Below are 21,046 nucleotides of genomic sequence, written 5' to 3'. Positions count from 1 at the left end.
TTTGTTAGATTACTTACAATGAAAAAAAAATCGCCTCCAAATATTTTATTTTTTAGGAGGTTAACGACAGAAAAAGTCATAAATGATGAAATATCTTTAAATCAAACATCCTCCCCTTCACTGAATGTATGCTAGTTGCTCTGCTTGACTATGGTTGTGTCTGCTGTTAGGGGAAATTACTGGGTGAAGCTTCACGTGGACCTTGACAGAAAAGAACTGAGGATGTGAACAATTCCCTCTTTCTGGACCCTACCCAATGTCTCCTGCAAATGTTCCATGCAGGGACTAGCAAAGTTTATCTCTAGCTGCTGCCTGAAGCAGGAACAGTGCTTTAGTTTCCAAAATAGAAAAGTGTCTTCTGAATGAAACTTTAAGAAGTTAGGTTAAAATGAAAGTCCAGTGGGTGAAGAGGGCAAATACAACAAACATGGAAATTATTAAACAGACTGTAGGTGCCACATGTCAATAGGCCACAGATTAATTTGTGGTTGAACTCTTCCTAGAGATGCTCAAAATGAAACAACACCATGAATTTCCTAAACTCTCATTTAGAATCAGTGAAATTTCAAATATGCTCTTGGATGAAATTTACTTGTGCTCAACTAGTATAAAATGCCTTTCCTATAAAAGAAAAGCAAAAATAAAAAATTTTAAACTTAAGTATGTTTGTTTTAAGTGATTATGAAGGATTAAAATATATAAAATGAAATGCAGATGAAATTATTAGGCAATAGATCTTTAAAAATGAAAAAATGACCTGGGGTGCCTGGGTGGCTGAGTCGGTTAAGCATCCGACTTCAGCTCAGGTAATAATCTTGTAGTCCGTAGGTTCCAGTTCTGCGTTAGGCTCTTGTGCTGGCTGACAGCTTAGAGCCTGAAGCCTGCTTTGGATTCGGTGTCTCCCTCTCACTCTGCCCCTCCCCTGCTAGTGCTCTGCCTCCTTCTCTTTCTCTCTCAAAAATAAACAAACATTAAGAAAAATAAACATTAAAGATAAACATAAGAAAATGACCTTAGGTTTCCCTTTAAGAAGAATTGCATCCAGGTGAATGAACTATGTCATATTTAGCCTACGCAATTCTTAAATCGCCAACATAGACTAAAATGGGAATTTGTAATGGGGGACTGAGAAACCTTTAAGTATAGTTTTGCAACACAATGCTGTAAGAAGCCCTTAATGTCCTTTCATCAAGAAAAATGGAAGTATAACTTTCTCAAACTAGAGCTACACTAATTCAATAACGGAGCAACACTAAAAATGAATGCTCTATTCAATTCAGGCTATAGTCAAACATTTAAAAAAACAACCTAAATCAAAAGGGATGAGATTCTATAAACAGACCATTACAACTAACTTCCAAAGACAGCCTTTATATGTTTTCTACACGTATTCTGTCTATACTGTTATGAGAGCATATTTTTACTCAGATTTCTAAAAAAGACTACTAATTTCTAAAATTGGCATTTCTGACTTTTGTTATTTTTCAATTTTTTCCCCCTTTATGGGTCTGTTTCTGGGTTCTATATTCATTGCATTCATCTACCTGGCTTTTGCTGCAACAATATCCATTATATTAATAACTATCGCTTTTTAACAAGAATTATATTTGGTCAGGCAAGTCTTCCTGACTTCAAACTGTTTTTTGTTTATTCTGGGAATACTCTAAGGCCATTTGCTTAGTCTGACCATATTCTTTGGGAGGCCACAAAAGCAGAAACTTGTATCTTCTAAAACTCACTCTACTCTTTTCCTTTGCCCATTTTATGAAAGTGCTATCAGCATTCAGGTTTGAATCTTTTTATAGACATTAGTCTTTAGTGAATGCCTACAGGCGAAACTTGGGTCATATGGTAAGTTGATGTGTAATGTTATAAGAAACTGCTGTACAGGGGCGCCTGGGTGGCGCAGTCGGTTAAGCGTCCGACTTCAGCCAGGTCACGATCTCACGGTCCGTGAGTTCGAGCCCCGCGTCAGGCTCTGGGCTGATGGCTCGGAGCCTGGAGCCTGTTTCCGATTCTGTGTCTCCGTCTCTCTCTGCCCCTCCCCCGTTCATGCTCTGTCTCTCTCTGTCTCAAAAATAAAAAAAAAAATTAAAAAAAAAGAGAAACTGCTGTACAGTTTTCAAAACAGCTGCACCATTTCACACTGCCTGAGCAACATGCAAGAGTTCAACGTGCCCCACAATCTCACCAATACTCAGTTTTATCAGCCTGTAATTTTGTCATTTTGTGGGTATGTGCTATAGTGTGGATTGTGGTTTTAATTTAAATTTTACTAAAGATATTGAACATATTTTATACATACGCTTTGGTGAAGAGTCTAAAATTTTTGCTCACTTTTTAAAAAATTGGGTAGATGCACTTTGTTAGGTAAAATTTCCATCTATTCCTGGTGTCCTGAGAGTGTTTATGACAAAGAGTTACTGAATTTTGGCACAGGTTTTTCATGACTTTTTTCCTTTTGGTTCTGTTAATGGAGTGAATTCTGATGCAGAGAATTTTAATGTTTAACCACATTAAGTTTTAGTTAACTTGCATTACAGGGACAAGTACCATTTAGTCATGATATATTAACATTTTTTAATATATTACTGCATTTGTTAATATTTTGTGAAGGATGTTTGCATATATGTTCATGTGGAATGTCAGATTATGGTTTTCTTTTCTTGTAACATCTTTGCCTTCTTTTGTCAGTATAATCCCGGCATTATAGATGAGTCAACAAGACTCATTATTTCTTTCTTAAAGATTTTATAAGACTTTTTTCCTCCCAAGAACTCTGTGGACCTATATTCCCCCATGAAATAACTATACCTGTATTATGTTTTATAATAAAAATTATAAAAATAAACAACCATTTAAAGTCTTTAGAAACTGTTGTAAGGACATACAGCAAATGAAGAAACATCTGAGAACATAACTAAATCTTGGTAAGAACAGCAAGATTCTGTGTGGCACCTGAGCCACGCTGTTATCACCAGGTCAGAGAGATAAAAGCTCTACTCTGGGCGAATGAGTATCACCAAGAAGATAGAGTCCTCTCTTGCCAGCTCCCATTCAAGGTCTACAGTATCTTCTTAGGAGGGGCAGACCACCAGCATATCTTACCCTTCTGCAACCTTGTGCTGTAAAGCTGGCTGAGAAGACCAGAGTCCACCTTTCTGATCCATAGCTCTGCTTATAAAATAAGATGATGTGGGCAACTGCCCAAGACATGCTGCCGCTCCAACGAGTGGCTCAGATATTTTGCCCTGGGAAAGAGGCAGGCCACAAAAATAGAGAGCGCCAAAGCTGGACCTTATATTATTTGAGAGTAAGAGTGCGGAAGACCAAGCCTAAGGGTATTCTTGAAAACAGTGGAGGCTCCAGTAATTACAAGGAGCCTGGTAATCCCATGATAACAAGAAAGTAACCACAGACCAGCTAGCTTAGCAGAGAGATTCAAGGAAAGAAACAGCTAAGAATAGCTCTCCTAGGGTCAGAAAAACCTCCCAAGTACTAGCCTCAAAAAGCATCTGCGCATAGAGGCCTGAATTTAATTAGATCAGACCCGGAAGCAATTTTTGCCCCAGGATGTTGTTGAAAACAATAGAGGAATCAGCTGGCAATTAGTGGAACCTATTAACTGAGTGTTAAACCATTAGAGACAGACTGCTTGATAGAAAGATCAGGGAAAGAGACTGGGAAAGAAAGCATTGTTAAAACCACTGCCATCCCAGGGTGACTTCACATGCCCAAGGCAACATCAGAGGTTTCCTACCAAGGGAGATAAACTTCCCCAAAATAGTTCAGCCAAGTCACCACAAACAAGCAAACAAAAATAAGCCCCCAACCCTTATCAATATCCAGAATTCCTATAATCTAGGATGTCTACTTTTCAACCAAAAAAATTATGATATGCAAAGAAACAGAAAAATTTCACTCATACACCTGAAAAAGAGCAGGCAACAGAAACTGCTCATGACAGAGCCCAGATGATGAACTTAGCAGACAAAGACTTCAAGGCATGATTTATAAACATGTTCAGAGAATTAAAGGAAATCATGCTTTAAAAAGTAAGGAATGGTATGAGGGCAATGTCTCATCAAGTACAGGATATCAACAAAGAGATAGAACTCATAAAAAAAGAAGCAGGGGCACCTGGGTGGCTCAGTCAAGTGTCTGACTTGGGCTTAGGTCATGATCTCACAGTGCGAGGGTTTGAGCCTCATGTCAGGCTCTGTGCTAACAGCTCAGAGCCTAGAGCCTGTTTCAGATTCTGTGTCTCCTTCTCTCTCTGATCCTCCCCTGCTCAGGCTCTGTCTCTCTCAAAAATAAATAAACATTAAATGATAACAATAATAATAATAAAGTGTGTTTGTATTTGGTCTTGCTTTTCATCCAGTTGGACCATTCCTGCCTTTACAATGTAGAGTTTAGACTGTTCCCATTTAATGTAATTACAACTATAGTTAGGTTTAAGTCTACCTTCTTGTTATTTATTTCCTATTTTTTCTATCTGCTTTTTGATCTCTTTTTTCCCATTTCCCTACTTTCTTTGGTTTGAATATTTGTAGTATTCCATTTTGTCCTCTATTGGCTTATTAGCTATACTTATTCATTTTTATTTTTAGTGGTTGCTTTAGTGTTTCCAATATGCATCTTTAATGTACCACAGTATACCTTAAAATAATATTACACCATTTCACATGTAACATAAAACTCTTAAAACGGCGTATTTCCATCTTCCCTCTCCGGTCCCTTTGCTATTCTTACCATACATTTTAGTTTTATATTCTAAGACCCCCAAAATATAGAGCTATAATTGTGGCTTTAAGTCATGATTTATTTTTTAAATATTAGAATAATATTATTTAAAATATTAAAAATATTTTTAAAATATAAAATCAAAAGTTTCTTGTTTATCCTTATGTTTACCACTAACAGTATTTTTCTTTTCATTTTGTAGGGCTGAGTTTCCATTTGAAATCATTTGCCTTCAGCCTAACATTTTTTATAGTGCATGTGTCTGGTGGTAAATTCTTTTTCTTTGATGAAAATATCTGTCTTTATTTTGCCTTCATTTATGAATAACATTTTCACTGTACACAGAATTGTTGAGAGCACTTGAAGATACCATTCCACTGCATTGGTTGTCCGTGGCCACTCTTTGATTCCTACATGTAAGTTTACTTTTTCCTCTTGGTGCTTTTGTTTATTTTTTCATTATGAGTGTTTGACATATTGATTATGGCATATCTTTGTGTGAGTTGTTTATCCTACAAGACAGATTTCAGGCTTCTTACATCTGCAGCCATTTAGTGTTCACAAAATTCAGAAAGATGTTAGCCATTACCTCCCCCCAAACCCTACCTGTTTTCAGACTGCAATTACATGTAGGTTAGAAATACATGTAGTGATCCATAGATCACAGGGGCTTTTGCCCCTTTCCTTTTTTTCTACCTGCTCAATCTGGACAGCTTCTATTTTCCTGTCTTCAAGTTCACCAATCTTTACTTCCACACACTTAATTTCTAATCTGTTGTTAAATTCAATATAATATTTTTCCCTACTGATACTGTACTTTTCAGTTCTAGAAGTTACATTCAGTTCTTTTCTAGTTTCCACTTTGTTTTTCAATACTGTGTTCAGGTTTTCCTTGAAATTCTTGAACACATTTGTAATTGTTTTAAAGTTCTTACTTGCTAATTTCATCACCTGGGTTATTTCTGGGTCTATTTCTCTATTAACTGATTTTTCTTCTGATAATGGATCACTTTTCCCTGCTTCTTCACATATCTAATAATTTTTTACTGGATGCTAGACATTATTAATTTTATATTTGAATCCCTGGATTCTGTGGTCTTCCATTAATCAATGTTGAATTTTGTTCTCGCATACAGTTAATTTGTGCTTGTGGACCAACTTAAACCTGTAAAGCCTTGCTTTTGAACTTTTTATGGGTGTGCATAGGGTAGCTCTTATTCTAGGGCTAGTTTAGTTCTTTTTCTAATGAATAACCTTTCTAGGGTCTTTACTAAATGCCTCAGGTGTTTAATAAAGTTCTCCATTCTGGTTGGTCAGAACTCAAGCATCTTTCAAACCTGCACAAACTCTGGTAGTTGTTCAGATTACAGCTTTTCAGCAATTCTTTCCTGGTTCTTTGCCCAGCTTCCTGAAATCTTCCTCCAGACATATCCAGCTTGGTTTTCCATCAAATATTCAAGGAAACCCTTAAGCATATTTCTGAAGCTTTCTTCCTGCTTAGCATCTTTATTCTGCATATTTCAGCCACTGCTTTTCCAGTCTTTTCAGTTCAGCAAGATCACCATGACCTCCATGGGAATGCCTTCCTTTTGCTTGTGGTCTGAAAATTGCCTCCAAGGATAAAGCTGAGGTGATTGTCAAGTTCCCCTTATTTATTTCCTTTCTCAATGTCACCATCCTAAGCTCTTTTCCAATGTTTGAAAAGTGTTTATCTATAAAAATGTATTTTATTCAGCTTTTTAGTTATTTATAGTTCAACAACATGATGACACAAGTTACTACCATGGCCAGAAGCAAAAGTCCAGGATTATTTTTATACACACTGAAATTTGAGAACCTCTGACAATGTTTTTTCTGAGCTTACCTTTGATAAGAATCACTCTAGTACTTGTTAAAAAAAATTTCCAAGACCTCATTCTCAGAGCTTTTGCTTTGAGATGAAGATGATTCTGATCCTGAGAGTATTGGAGGATATATTCAAAAAATAAAAGAACGGGGCGCCTGGGTGGCTCAGTCGGTTAAGCGTCCGACTTCGGCTCAGGTCATGATCTTGCGGTCCGTGAGTTTGAGCCCCGCGTCGGGCCCTGTACTGACAGCTCAGAGCCTGAAGCCTGTTTCAGATTCTGTGTCTCCCTCTCTCTGACCCTCCCCCATTCATGCTCTGTCTCTCTCTGTCTCAAAAATCAATAAACGTTAAAATTTTTTTTAAAAAAACAAAAAATAAAAGAACTAAAATTATCCCTTTTTTTCAGGTGACAGATTAAAATGTTACAAATTCAAATAGGCCTTGACTTCTCTTTTCATAAAAGGTCTTCTCTTTCATTATTGACATATCATTTATATTCTTCCTGGTGCTAACAAAAATGTATACTAAGTTAATTAGTTTATTTAGCTCTAAGTTGTCTTTCTCCAACAGTAGACTATAAGCACCATGATGACAGAGTTTTTCTGGTTCTCTACTGAATGCCCAAAATCTACCAACACAGAAAGGGGCACTAATAAGTATGGATCACTCTACCTTGGGCCTGGCCTTAAGTAACATAACATCTATGGAATCAACAAATGACTGGATTTAGAAACTTATGTTCTGTACAGTTATGCACACACACATACACATATACAAAATGACAGAAGGCCATCTTTTCACACTGTCTGGAAAATACCTCTTCAAAGTCTGAATGTCTGACTTAATTTCAATAAAAGGTAACAATGTACCAAATTCCACATTCCAATAAAACATTGATAAAGTATTAATGAGAATGGCACCATCACCTAATAATAGATGTTTCCTAATGTGTAGTCTTAACATAAAATTTTCATATTACTTTTCTAATGTGTAAACTAGAAACAATATTTTCAAGGTTACTATTGACATATAATATAATTGACTCATTTAAGTATGCAGTTTGATATTGTCTGGCAATTTGTATACAGTCATGTAACCACTGAATCAATATATAAAACAATGCCTTCACTCTGAAAGATTTCAAAAGTCTTGCAAAAATGCCATAACACATTTGTAATGTTAATAACAAGAATTCTCTGATAAAAAAAATCAAATGAAAATAAAACAAGTATTTTAACGTGGATGGTAAAAACATACCGATTTACCAAATGTCAAAACCTCTCTGGTGACCTCATATTCTCCCCCTGAAATAATGCTATAAATTTCAATCCTATTCAGAGAGCAGATGCTTTTGCAATCACTGAAGTACTATTACAGAAGAAAGACATACAAGTCTTATATATATTATTTATAGATTTCCTGCATTAGAAGAGCATGGAGAAGTACATTTAGACTGCTTTTCCATCTTGCCCTTTAAATAACAAATAAAATGAAATCATTTTAGGTAATTTGCTGTCTGTCCTGATGCAAGTACACCAAATAACAGCCTTTTCTATGAGAGCTGGGAAGGACTGTTCCAGCCCTAAGAACATGAAAGGAATCATCCTGTCAGGCTGCTACTCCACTGCGAATGTGTTCAGCTAAAGGAAGGAAGGAACAATGCTGTGCTATTAGGGCAACTCAGAAGCCCAGCTTCCCACTCCTGCTTGCTCTGACCCCTCCCACATACACAAACCTGCAGTGGCCTCATGTCTCCTTCTGCATACATGTTTATCTCCTGTACGGTAACATTAAAGGGTTAATAACCGAGCAAATAAAAACCATTTGTTCATGGTGAACTCATTTTCTAGCCTGTTTCCTTTCCTTGTGGCAGGTTTTGTCTTACGAGATGCAAGTATAAAAGCAGAATACCCAATAATGCATGAGAAAGGAAAGTAGTATTTATATCTATGAAAACCACTTCGATTACCTGAAATGTGCATTTGAGAGACTTTATGACTATTCACTGAATTTTTGTGCTTCCAAATACCACCTGTAATTTCCAGTCTTTGATCTCTTGAAAGGGACATAATTTTAAAGAGAAAAACTACTGTAATTGGCAAACAATGAGAAAGCGACGTCATTGTTAAGAATGAACAAATCAGGACCAATTTAGATAAATAACAATGCAATCTATAGCGCCACCATGAAAGAAGCAGTTATAGCTAAGACTGGATTATGAGGGAAAGGGTCTCTTAACAGAAAGATGTCCAAACTCTGAATTTCAACCCCATTATGGCAGAGGACACACCAAGCAAAGGGCCTCTAAGACAGGAGACTGGATTCCTTACATCCTTAAAATGTGGCTGTTTGGCCAATGGAGAAGGGGAAAATTCTAGTTAAATCTCAATTCTTCCCTTTGTGTTCATCAATAGCAAATGCTTAATACCAGACACTTTGAACTCAATTTTGACTCTTATTTTTTAGTCTCCTGGGTCAGTGATAAGCATATGCAGAAACCTAACCAACTGCCACTTTGCTGGCCCCCCTCCATCCTGGCTACTGGCTCTGAAGAACAGACTCTAGCAGTTAAAGGAAACACAAAGCCAAAAGCGGTATCCACATTTAACTAAGCAGGTCAGTCAAGAATGGTAACAGTAAGTAGAAATGAAGATATGTATGATCTTTAAAAATAAGGCAGAAGTAAAAAAAAAAAATTAAGTTCTCCCTTTATGCCTACATCATTAGGAAAACCTAAAATACTAAGTGACAGTAAAAATCCCCGTAGACATTGCATCAGTTCCCACAGCAGAAAACTTCCTACCCTATCTCTTATTAGATAGTTTCATTACAAATATGCAACTGGAATTTCAGAGAGCTAGCAACGAGTACTCTCTTCCTAAATCTGGGCAACAACTAGCATCTGAAAATGAACATACAGAGAATTCAGAAGGAAATAATTCCTGAACAAGGCCCTGTATATTATTCGTGCTGAGAAACTCATAACAAAAGGAGAGGGAAATACAAAGGAAAAATACAGGAAAGAGAAAAATTATATCAAAGTAAACGAAATAATTTAGGAATCACAAAGAAAGAATAGAGAAAATAACCCAGTAAGATCTGAGTTAATATTATTTATCTTAGGATTTGAACTCTGGATTGAAATAGAAATAAAATGATATTTCATGGTGAAAAGGAGTTTGTCCACGCTGGAATCACCTCCCCACACGCCCAGCTGATAATGAGGGGTGTCACCAACTGCTCACCCCCTGCAGAACATACCCTATGAAGATTCGCATTAGAAGCCCAGCGCTGTTAGCATGACTCTGGGTAATATCAGATCCTCTCTCTGGCCACTCTTTTCCTATCCTCATGCAAAGTAATTTATTTGGGCTTTCTTACAATAAGAGGTATAATTAGCAGTCATTTTGTAGAATAAAGTATTGATGCCACAAGCCAATTTTCTGAAAGTGCCTCTAAAGCAGCACCTGCACCATTCATGTTTATAAAGCAGGTAATTGTGCATCTAGCCACTTATGTGTATGTGATTAGTATAATTTACATATGTAAATCAATTATCTTATATACAGTTGGCCAACTTCTTCCTTTATTTTTTCCCTCATACTCTAAGTTCAGATTAATTCAGACTTCCAAAATACCATTTTAATAAACTACCAGTATTTTCTTTTTCTCAAGCCATCTAGGGATATTTCCAGTTCCTCCATGTGATAATAAAATACAAGAAGAAAGTTCAAAGAAGCTGTTAAGTTCCCGATTCATTGTTATCAGGAAGCTGCTTTACTTGTACTGGATGTTCCAAACCTTTTTAATCAATCTTCTCTCCTCTCACAAAAGAACATTTAACTGTGATCATGAGTCTCCAACTCTTACCTAATTCCTACTGACAATACTGAGAAATGACAATATAATTATAATATAGATTTGATAGGCATAAAAGACAATGACCGATCTCATTTAATATTTTTAAACCCTGGGCAAAGAACTGTATCTTGTGCCCTTGCCCATTTAGGCCTACAGTACGCAGAATATCTGAATTTCCATTCAAATGCTAATCTACCAATGATTCCATATGGAAAAAAAATAAAGATGCATTATTAAAAATGTTTTGAGGGGGCGCATGGGTGGCTCAGTCAGTTACATGTCCGACTTCGGCTCAGGTAATGATCTTACAGTTCACAGGTACGAGCCCGCTGACACTGCAGAGCCTATAGCCTGCTATGAGTTCTGTGTCTCCCTCTCTTCCCCTCTGCCACTCATGCTCTTTCAAATATAAATAAACATTAAAAAAATTTTTTTAAATAAATACAAATTTGAAGGATATAAAGATTCAAAATTTTATTCAAGACTGCATTAAGGGTCTGCACAGAATTACATCTCAAATATACAAACACAAACATGAGGTAAACTTAGAAAATTCTCCATTTATTCAAGGAAAAATGTTTTCAGTTCCTAATTTACATTCTATCACTTAGGTAAAGTTTAGAGGACTAAAAGTTTTGCTTTGTTTTAATATGTGACTTAATTAAAAATATAAAGCAATCTCAATAGAGAAAAAGTAATTTTGAAATCATAATACATTGCCTATTTTTAAAGAACACAACTGGTTATTTAAAAATTTTCTTGATTTCGGGGCGCCGGGATGGTTCAGTCAATTAAGTGTCCAAATTCGACTCAGGTTGTGATCTTGTGGTTCGTGAGTCCAGGCCCCACATCAGGCTCTGAGCTGACAGTTCAGAGCCTGGAGCCTGCTTCACATTCTGTGTCTCCCTCTCTCTCTGCCCCTCCCTCATCCAAGCTCTCTCAAAAACAAATAAATATAAAAAATTTTTTTAGATTTTTTAAATTTCTATAAAATAATAAATACAGTTTCACATTTTGAAAAGGTTCCTGAAAATACTATTTTACAATTTTGAAAGGCTCTATGATTCAATTTAAAGTGGCAGATTAAACATATAAATTTATTTCCTCTCATTCATGAATCTCCATTAAAATGTTAGTAATAGAATCAAAAAGTATAAACCACACACACAAAAAAAAGAGAATGGAAAAAAGGAGAGCCGTAGACAAAAGAGTTCAATAAAATTTTTCAACATGGAAAGCAGATGGCCCAGTGGTGACCAATTTGGCAGTGCAGAGGAAGCCACAAAATAAAGCAGTAGGAGAGAGCTATTTTGTGGTCACCTGAGCAGATTAACCCAGGAGTTGGGAGAGGTGGGGTAGAAAACAAGGGACCCTTTGGAAGTTTGATTAGAATCAAAAGACTTGACAACCTCTTATCTCACATATAAAATACCAACATCCAGAAGCCTGCCGGAGTACTCCTCACATACACACACATCCAGGCAAGAGACTGGAGATTTTATTCCCTAGAGAAACTGACCTGAAGGGACATGAGATTTGGTGACATCAGTAGAGTGGATAACGAGAATGAAGCACACACTACTACATGGTATGTAAAATAGGAAAGTCAACTTGGAAAGGGGAGGCCAAGCGATTTGGGGAACAGTGGATCCCACATAGGTGAGCGGCAGAGAGAGAGAGATTAGAAAGGTCTGATGCTCGGCAGAACTCCACTGTGGAGCAGGAGGACGCAGGGTTCCAGAAGCACAATTAATACCTTGCCAAAATTCAGGACACAGATTAGAAAATGAAAGAGAAGAGAAGCTCAGCCCTGCGTTTCCAGGTATGCATCCAAAGCACAGACGTGCTCGGGACAAGTTAACACCACCAAACTGGACCTACGCTGTTACTGCTCTGGATTATAAGTCTTTTGGTTCTACTTGCTTTTTATTGACCAAATGAATGTATTTAGTCAGAAAAAGATAAAGATGATTAAGTTTATCTGCAATTATATTTAGTGAAAAAAGTAGGATAACTTCATAATAATGATATTGCCAATCATTTGAAACACAGACAAAAAGATGAAGGAAATATCTTAAATGTTAACGTACATAATGTTATTTTTATAGTTTCAAGTATTTTTTACAATGATCATTTATGTCAAATCATTAAAAAATCATTTAAAGAATAGAAAAAATATAAAGTATGAAAACAATACAATTTACACGTATGTCTGCAGAAAAACCAACAGAACATTCTGAAAGAAATACAATAATCAAACGCTAATAAAATCATAATGAACACAATAAATGCACGCTACTACAGTGATCCAGTAAAGGTTTTACCAGTCCTGAGTTTGATAAAAGCAACTATTAAAAACACTTATGAAGGGGCACTTGGTGGCTTAGTCGGTTAAGCGTCCGACTTCAGCTCAGGCCATGATCTCACTGCCCGTGGGTTCCAGCCCCAGGTCGGGCTCTGTGCTGACAGCTCGGAGCCTGGAGCCTGCTTCGGATTCTGTGTCTCCCTCTCTCTCTTCTCCTCCCCCCACCTTGTGTTCTATCAAAAATAAATAAACATTAAAAATTTTGTTCAAAAAATAAAAATGCTTATGAATTTTATTAGAATTAATGATTACCTCACTTCAATCATATTCAATGAAAATGAGAAAAACTACATTCTTCTGGGACTGGCAGTTCCCTTAAGAGAGCACCTTCTAGTATTTCCGCATTAGACAGAATTGTCTAAACCTACTCTCAGGAGACTCTACAGCTTCCCTTTGGCAACTTATTCAGCATTCAATACCATTTCTAATAAGGTTTTTACTCCTTAAATGTAAATACCTGGTTCTGTAGTTTATATCATTAGTATTCAATGAGGACAGAAAAAAACCTCGCAGCTTACCATTTTTGTCTAATGAAGCCTCACTTACATTAATTTTCTATTATATCCAGCACCTGGCACGGAGCCTCAGCCGCGTGTTAGCTGAGCAAAATGCAGATGAATAAATAAATATTATAATGAAGTCCCTTTAAGCTTGTTCTTCTACAATGAAAATAATTCTTGCTTATTGAGTCTTTTATCGTGGAGATGTCTCCTTTTAGTCTTTAATAGCCTTTAGGGCTTTTCTTTAATTTCCTCTTGTGTCTTAAAGCCACAGGGCCAGAATGGGGCACAACATTCTATTGAGTCTATGACCAGTCAGGAACATACTAAAGGAACCATGGTTTTATGGTATTGATGTTACACAAACATTCAGTCATTCCAAGACCACACAGCAAATTTCTACACATAGAATAATGTTGAAACACTTACCTCAAGAACCAACCACAGCTTATCTCCATTTATTTTATCCTTCTTAAAGTACATCCCGTAGAATCTGACCACATTAGGGTGGTCAGAAAGCGTTTTTAAGATGTTATACTCTGCTTCAATCTCTTCATCAATGTCCTAGTTTCAAAAGGTCATAAAAAGAAAACCATGAGAAAAACATGAATTATGTCAAAAAGGCACATATTGTAGACCACCAAATAGAGAATTTAATTTTGTCAAAGCAAGGTTATAATAATAGGTTTTATTATGCTCAGTAGTAGGCATTGAAATTTCTGATGCCATTATTTAAGGGGAGAGATTGTGATTTTCCTGCTAATCAAATACATCTCTAATTATGTTAATTTCCTTGAGTTACAAAGGGACAAATAAAAGACTATTTTTGTATGTAGTTAGAAAGAAACATACATGGAGATTCCAAAAGATACTCCTTTCTTTGCAGTGTTCACACATTGTTTTAGTGGCCACTGTTTTGAAGCCACTGATTTGAAATAAATACTTTTAGCTGGTTCATTTGTTTCTTTGAAATATAGGATATTTAGAAGCTTTCAAAAACTAGTCATATAAGCAATAAATTCCTACATATATAAGATGGCACACAGCCTTAAGTTAGGTAAAGGCCCATTTGCCAGAAGTAGAATACATTGCTATCCTGTCAACAAAAATGCAAGATAACCACTTAAAGTCATGCTTTTAGAAAACCACAAAACATGAAACAACTCAGAGTAGTAATAAGAGAAACCCTTCTACTACTGTTTTTATAGTAATACTTAGCATCCACATTGTTTTCTTACAAAATCATGTAATCACAGAGCTGCAAAGAATTTTAGACCAGAGCTCTAATTTTAGAAAAAGAAACTAAAGCTCAGAGAAGTTGGTCACAGAGCTGGTTAGTGTCAGATCCAGAATGAGACTGCAAGTCTAATGCCTATGACCTTCTAATCCTGTTCATTTTATCCCTTTCTTGGATAGACACTTACTCTATCAAAATTCATAATAGTAAGACTCTTTTAATAAAAAAGCCACTCTGTAAAATGCTCAGACGCATTTAAATTTATTTTATTAAGATTATAATCTCTCAGTTATAAATCTTTTTTATTTGACTTCTGACATGATGAATGAAGAGGAAATAAGTAATTCTCAGAAAAACATATATGTACTATGACAAGAATAAAGGCAGCAAAAGAACAAATCTCACGAAATCAATATATATTTCATTAAAGCAATAGGACAAAAGATGATTTTTAAGGTTCACAGTATACAAAACATGAGTAAATTATAAAAGGATAATGGCTATCTGTATTCATAATTCATTTGTTCTTCTCCACTAAGGAGTAGAAGAAAAGAAGAGACACTGGTTACAGACACTGTTACAGACATCTGGCCAGAGCCCTTTCCCTTACCACCATGACCCTAAACCATAATTATGTAGACCAGAGGAGAGAGTTATAGTTACTTTGGTACAGCTTAATTTGTGTCTCTCCTCCTTCAGTTTAAATTATAAGAACTTTCCATTAGACAGTATGAAAACATTCAGCATCAGTAAAGCCCAGGCATAGTTCTTTTTTTTTCCCCCTCCAGTGTATCTAATTTCTTGTTGAAAATAAACCCCCACTCTCCCTCCCCTCTCCTCAAAATAATATGAAACACTGTAGGTATAATGGGTTTAGTAGAAATAAACAATCCAAAAAGAAAGAGCAACCCTAAGATGTACAAACAGAGGCCCAGAGACCTTTTGCAGTGTCCTAGAGTTTGTTAGTATAAGAGCTGTGACAAGCACTAGGAGTCCGTGTCCTTCTCACACACATCACATCATTTCTGTCATGTCATACTCCATCACCTGTGCAAGAGTCAAGTAACTAAAGAAACTGCTCCCAATAGAAGTTTGGGGATTATGTGATCACGAGCTCATGGTGGCTCACCCACCATCCACGTGCAACGGGGAGAGCTACATGTTTCCCAGGAGCTGAAAATGTTACAAAACAGCCAGTTCTCACTCTCAGGGGGAAAAAAAAAGTCTCATCAGTTTCTTCATGCTCTGAAAGGCCCCCCCCCCCAAAAAAAGGCTTGGAAGTTGCCCTTATCACAACTGCCATTCCAAAAACAGCAGAAGAGGACCCTACTGGGGCATCACTTAAAAGGCCATAAGGACTCCACGTGCAGTATCAGTTCTTTACAAGGTAACCCACCCTGATTATAAGCGAGTACCATTTTTGCTTTGGAAACATTTCAGCAAACCTGAAAATAAATTTCCCATCTCTGAAAGAAATATAATTTAAAATAAAATATTTCCGGTTTAGCTTAAGAGACATTCTGCCTGAAGCCTAAATAAATATAGGAAGAAAAAGAGATATGGCAAAGATGACATTTTAGAATTACCTCTAGACCCGAGTCTGTGTTCTTACAACTTTTTGAAATCTAAAATAACACTGACTTAACTGTTGAGCTGTTGAGACCTGTATTTATCTATTTACTTATTTGTATTTGGTCCTTACTGTATATGTTAAGCATATAAATAAGAAAAACCTAACAGATTTTTTTTTACATTTTCTTCTACTGTAACTGACGTTGTGACAAATCAAGATATTTACAGAATTTTTAACTGCTTAATACAAATAAAAACAAAGTTAATTGGGAGAAGAAGAAGGAGGAGGAGGAGGAGGAGAAGACAACAACAATGTGACATACATGAATCGGATCCAGAATTTTCACTGCTGCTTTTTGGCCATTTTTCTTATTTAACACTTTAAAAACTTTCCCGTAAGTTCCTTTGCCGATCGTTTCAATGATTTCCCATGTATCAGAAGGATCAGGAAAGTTATCAAAGATGATTGTTTTTCCAGTTAATGGAAGCATCTCACAAGTTTAAATCACTGGAGAGAAAAAGTACAGTTTCAGGTACATCTCATTGGCGATATTAAATGGCAACATAGACTCAAGGGAAATTATCTAACACTTCACTAATATGATGGAAAATATACAGCTGTAACCAAATGTACTCAGAATTATAGAAAATTTTAATTTCAATTCTTTTTGCAAAAAGATTACTAAGAGTAATAATGCTTTGTAAACAAGGCTTTATTTCTGTTTAATATAGTCCCATATTAATTGCTTTTAATTCTTTTCATATTAAAATAAGAAACAAAATATTTCAATCACTTTGATGTGCTGCTTTATACTCAGGTATTAGTACAGTGAATGAAATTAATTTAGAATTAACCACAAAGATAAAGATTCAACATCATCAAGGCAAATCCCACACTTTAAAGTGATCATGTCTTATACCACTCCTGTATGTAAAACCCAATAATGGGTCCCCTCGTATTACTTTTAGCATGAAATTTCTTTAACATTAACTTACCAGGTTCTTTAAAATATGGTCGGTCCTTGCTTAATGTTCTAGCCTCATGTCTCAACTCTTCTCTCAGTCACTACCAACCGGCCACTCAGGATCCTTAAGGTCATTTTTTTTTTCTTGCTTAAGGATTTTAATATACACTAATCCCTTCCACTTCTGCCTGTGGTTTCTTTACTAAATTCCAACACCTACTTATCTTTCAGATCTTGGCTTGATGTCATTTCCTCTGAATGTGACCACTCTCCATCCCATTTGGGTTGATGCCCCACCTCTGTACTTGCATAGCATTTTACCCATGTTTATCAGGTATCATGATATGCCCAATACCTGGAACAGTGCTGAAATAATTAGGACACTATGGCTAATGAATCCAGGTGACTTTACAAAGGTAATGTTATATGTAATGTGAAATAAGATCTCAGGTTTTCTGACTTCCCAGTGGTATTTTCAACCTCCTATACTCTCCCTATATTACATTCAACCATTTGTATAAAATTATAAAAAAAAAAAAAAAAAAGTAACAGAAATAGGTCCCAAACTTCTGGGGGCCTCACATTTTTTCAATTATCTATGCAAAACCTCACTTTTTTCAATGACAAAAAGTTGACTGCAGGGGCACTTGGGTGGCTTGGTCAGTTAAGCATCCAGCTCGTGATTCAGGCTCAGGTCATGATCTCATGGTTTGTGAGTTTGAGCCCACGTCAGGCTATGTGCTAACAGCACGGAGCCTCTTGGGATTCTCTCCCTCTCTCTCTGCCCTTCTCTCTCTCTCCCTCCCTCTCTCAAAATAAATAAACATTAAATATAAAACAAAAGTTGACTGCAGTTGTGCTTGTATGTGTATGCATACGCATAGAAACACATCTGTTAATAAATAGGTATTAATACTACGTAATAATGTTGGCTCATGAAATACACTAGTCTAACTACAATGTTCAACCTCTGTCACACCACCAATCCATTGAGTTCTCACTTTCTTTATAGCCATCAACCGTATTCAGTCTTCATTTTTCTTCATTTTCTTCTTCCCTGGCATAAATTCTATAGCTTGAGTTATTATGATCTCCTTGCAAACACCCTCAACGCTCTTGTTCCTCTTTCTCCACCATGAGTCTCCCAGGGTAAAAAACAAACAAAACAAAACAAAAAAAAACAAACAAAAAACAAAAAACCACAAAACAGCTCTGGTTAAACCTTACATTTCTTCACACCTGTGCCTACAGCTGGAGAAAACCACACAACCATAATGCTAGTTTCACTTCAAATTCAGGATAAAAAAACCTACAAGTAGACCGTCGACACTGCCCAGAAGTCCTACTGCACTTCCCTGGTTTGTCTGTTCCTTGCTCTCTGGAGGGATTATTTCACAATGATCTCTCTTCTCACACTTTTCTCTCCTCAGATTGTTCCTCTTTGTTCTCTATCCCCTCTCACAAAACTTCCCAGCTGATGCCCTTACTTAATAATTATTGAAAAGATGAAAGCAATAATAAACTCCTTAACTTTCTCATCTTGAAAGCTAAACTAATGTGCATAAAACAGGAGTTCATTCTCAGTATAATCAATTTTGCTGTTTTGCCTCAATTAGTCTTTTACTTCAGTTCCTTCTCAGCCTTCAGATCTTGGCTCAAACATCACTTTCTTAGAAAGGCTTTTCTTGAACAACCTATATAAAGGTAGCTTTCCCCACATATTTCCCCATTTCTCCTTTAGAATGCAAGCTACAAAAGGGTATAGACTTTGCTCTTTTTACTACTGTATGTGCAGTTTCCAGAATGATGCCTAGCACATGGGAGGCAATTAGTAAATTTGGGAAAATGGGCAAACATTTTGTTGTTTACCTGTTAATTTTGACAACACAGACCTTATCTGTCGTGTTCACATCCAAATCTAATAATGCCTAACTCTGTTCCTGGCATGTAGTAGATGTTAAATATACAGCTGTTGAATAAATTAATCAATATGGCTCTTCAAAAGAAGTTTTTAAATGAGGGAGAAAAATAAGGATGAGGGAGAGCTGAAAAGAATTTGAAAATCTCACTAAAATAAGGATCATATTCTGATTCACTATACTTAAGGGCACATCATCTAGTAAATGGCTATGAATGTCTGCTAAAAATTACATTACTACATAAAAATACACTTATGAATAGTTCATAGAACATTTAATTTTATGAAATTTGTGCCTTTGATCCAAAATGCAACAGAACAAGTAGGAGGTAATCAGTAATAATCATCCACTTTAGTGATTGCACAATCAGTGACAAGATTACTTCTTCCATCTATGTACTTGAGTCATGCAAATAAGCATTTATGCCATCCATATAGTGTAAAAGACCAAAAGACCATATTAAATCTTATTAAATACCTGAAATAAGCGTTTTCAATCAGAAGAAACATTCATTACATGGAATGTAACCTCTCAAGTGGTAATGTTATTGAACACTACTTTCTGCTACGTTAATTATTAGGAATTAACTACTGGTATTTATTTATTTATTTATGAGAGGTAGACCATGCGTGTGGGGGAGATGGCAGAGGGAGGGGAAGGGGGGAGAGGGAGGGAGAGGGAGAGGGAGGGAGGGACAGAGAGAGAGAGAGAGAGAGAGAGAGAGAGAGAGAATATCTCAAGCAGGCCCCACGCTCAGCTTGGAGCCTGACATGGGGCTTGGTTCCACAACCCTGAGATCATGGCCTGAGCCAAATATCAAGAGTCAGATGCTTAACCAACTGAGCCACCCAGGTGCCCCATAACTATTCATATTTAAATACACAGGCATCAGAATTCAACTAAGAATGGCTGAACACCCAATGTGTGCAAAGTATTTTAGTGTCTTGAGGATACAAAGATAGGCAACCCATAGATAGATACATGTAAGTAATATTATGAAAAGAGACAGATAACAGAAATAACCATAAAGTGTTATAGAAGCCCAGGTGAAGAAGAAATTCTGAAGTGATCATGAAGAGATACAGAAAATGAGCAGTATTGGAGCTGGACATTAAACATGACTGAAGTTTGTCCAAAATATAATATCCCCTTTAACAGTTCTAAGTAAGATAAACATTTAAAGCAGTGCATTATTATAATATAAAACAATAATCACAGAATAACCAAAGCACAAGTGTTTTGGAAACAGAATGCAGCTAGTCAAATCTCATTTAAAACAAACAAAATTCTCAACAAGTAGGTAAAATGAAGCCTAAAATGACTTTCTCAAAATTAAACTTTGAAGAACTTAGGGGTGACTAGGTGGCTCACTGGCTTAAGCATCTGATTCTTAACTCAGGTCATGATCTCATGGTTTGTGAGACTGAGCCCATGTCAGGCTCTACACTGATAGCATGGAGGCTGTTTAGGATTCTTTCTCTCCTCTCTCTTTCCCTCTCCCTCCAAATGAGCACATGTGCATGCATACACACACACACTCTCTCTCAATAAATAAATAAACATTAAAATAAAGAAAGGAAAAAAAGAATTAAAAAACTTAGGATAGAAGCAAGTCTTCTGAATCTTAAGCCATACTTCTCCCACTACGTGATAGGTTATTATTTAAAAATAAAATAAATGTCAGTTAAAAATTAATTATTTAATAATTACAGTAGATTGTATTCCACATAACTATGAATGTTCATCTTTTTTTCTAGTCCTTTAGCACTCATAGAATAAAAAATAATTCTCTAGCTCATAAAACAAAAACTAATTTCTCAATTAAATGATCATATATGCTAAATATTTTTGGCATATATACTTACTATATTTTGACATATGTATTTACCATAATTCCAAAAGATACTATTCTATTTTAAGAGCCACATTTTAAAAATGAAGAATAATCCTTTTGAATCGACTTATTGTATGTTGAGCTGCTGAGTTTTCGTGGGTTTTTTTTTTTCATGATAGAAAAAAGACCATAATACAATGA

The 21,046-nt window shown here is 36.1% G+C and overlaps 1 protein-coding gene across 1 annotated transcript in view; it reads right to left on the bottom strand.

The window, feature by feature from the left end:
• MYO3A (myosin IIIA) overlaps nt 1–21,046 on the bottom strand; it is a 243,182-nt gene that overhangs the window by 210,074 nt on the left and 12,062 nt on the right. The window contains exons 2-3 of the mRNA XM_049624722.1: nt 16,451–16,635; nt 13,748–13,882 (exon numbers count right to left, since the gene is read on the bottom strand). Coding sequence (XP_049480679.1) covers nt 13,748–13,882; nt 16,451–16,618 — 303 coding nt within the window. The 5' untranslated portion in view covers nt 16,619–16,635. The remainder of the gene's footprint in view (nt 1–13,747; nt 13,883–16,450; nt 16,636–21,046) is intronic.

The sequence above is a fragment of the Panthera uncia genome, chromosome B4 (genome assembly GCF_023721935.1).
Source record: "Panthera uncia isolate 11264 chromosome B4, Puncia_PCG_1.0, whole genome shotgun sequence".
NCBI lineage: Eukaryota > Metazoa > Chordata > Mammalia > Carnivora > Felidae > Panthera > Panthera uncia.
Note: the sequence above shows the minus strand (reverse complement) of the source record. Positions and strands in the feature narration are given on the sequence as shown.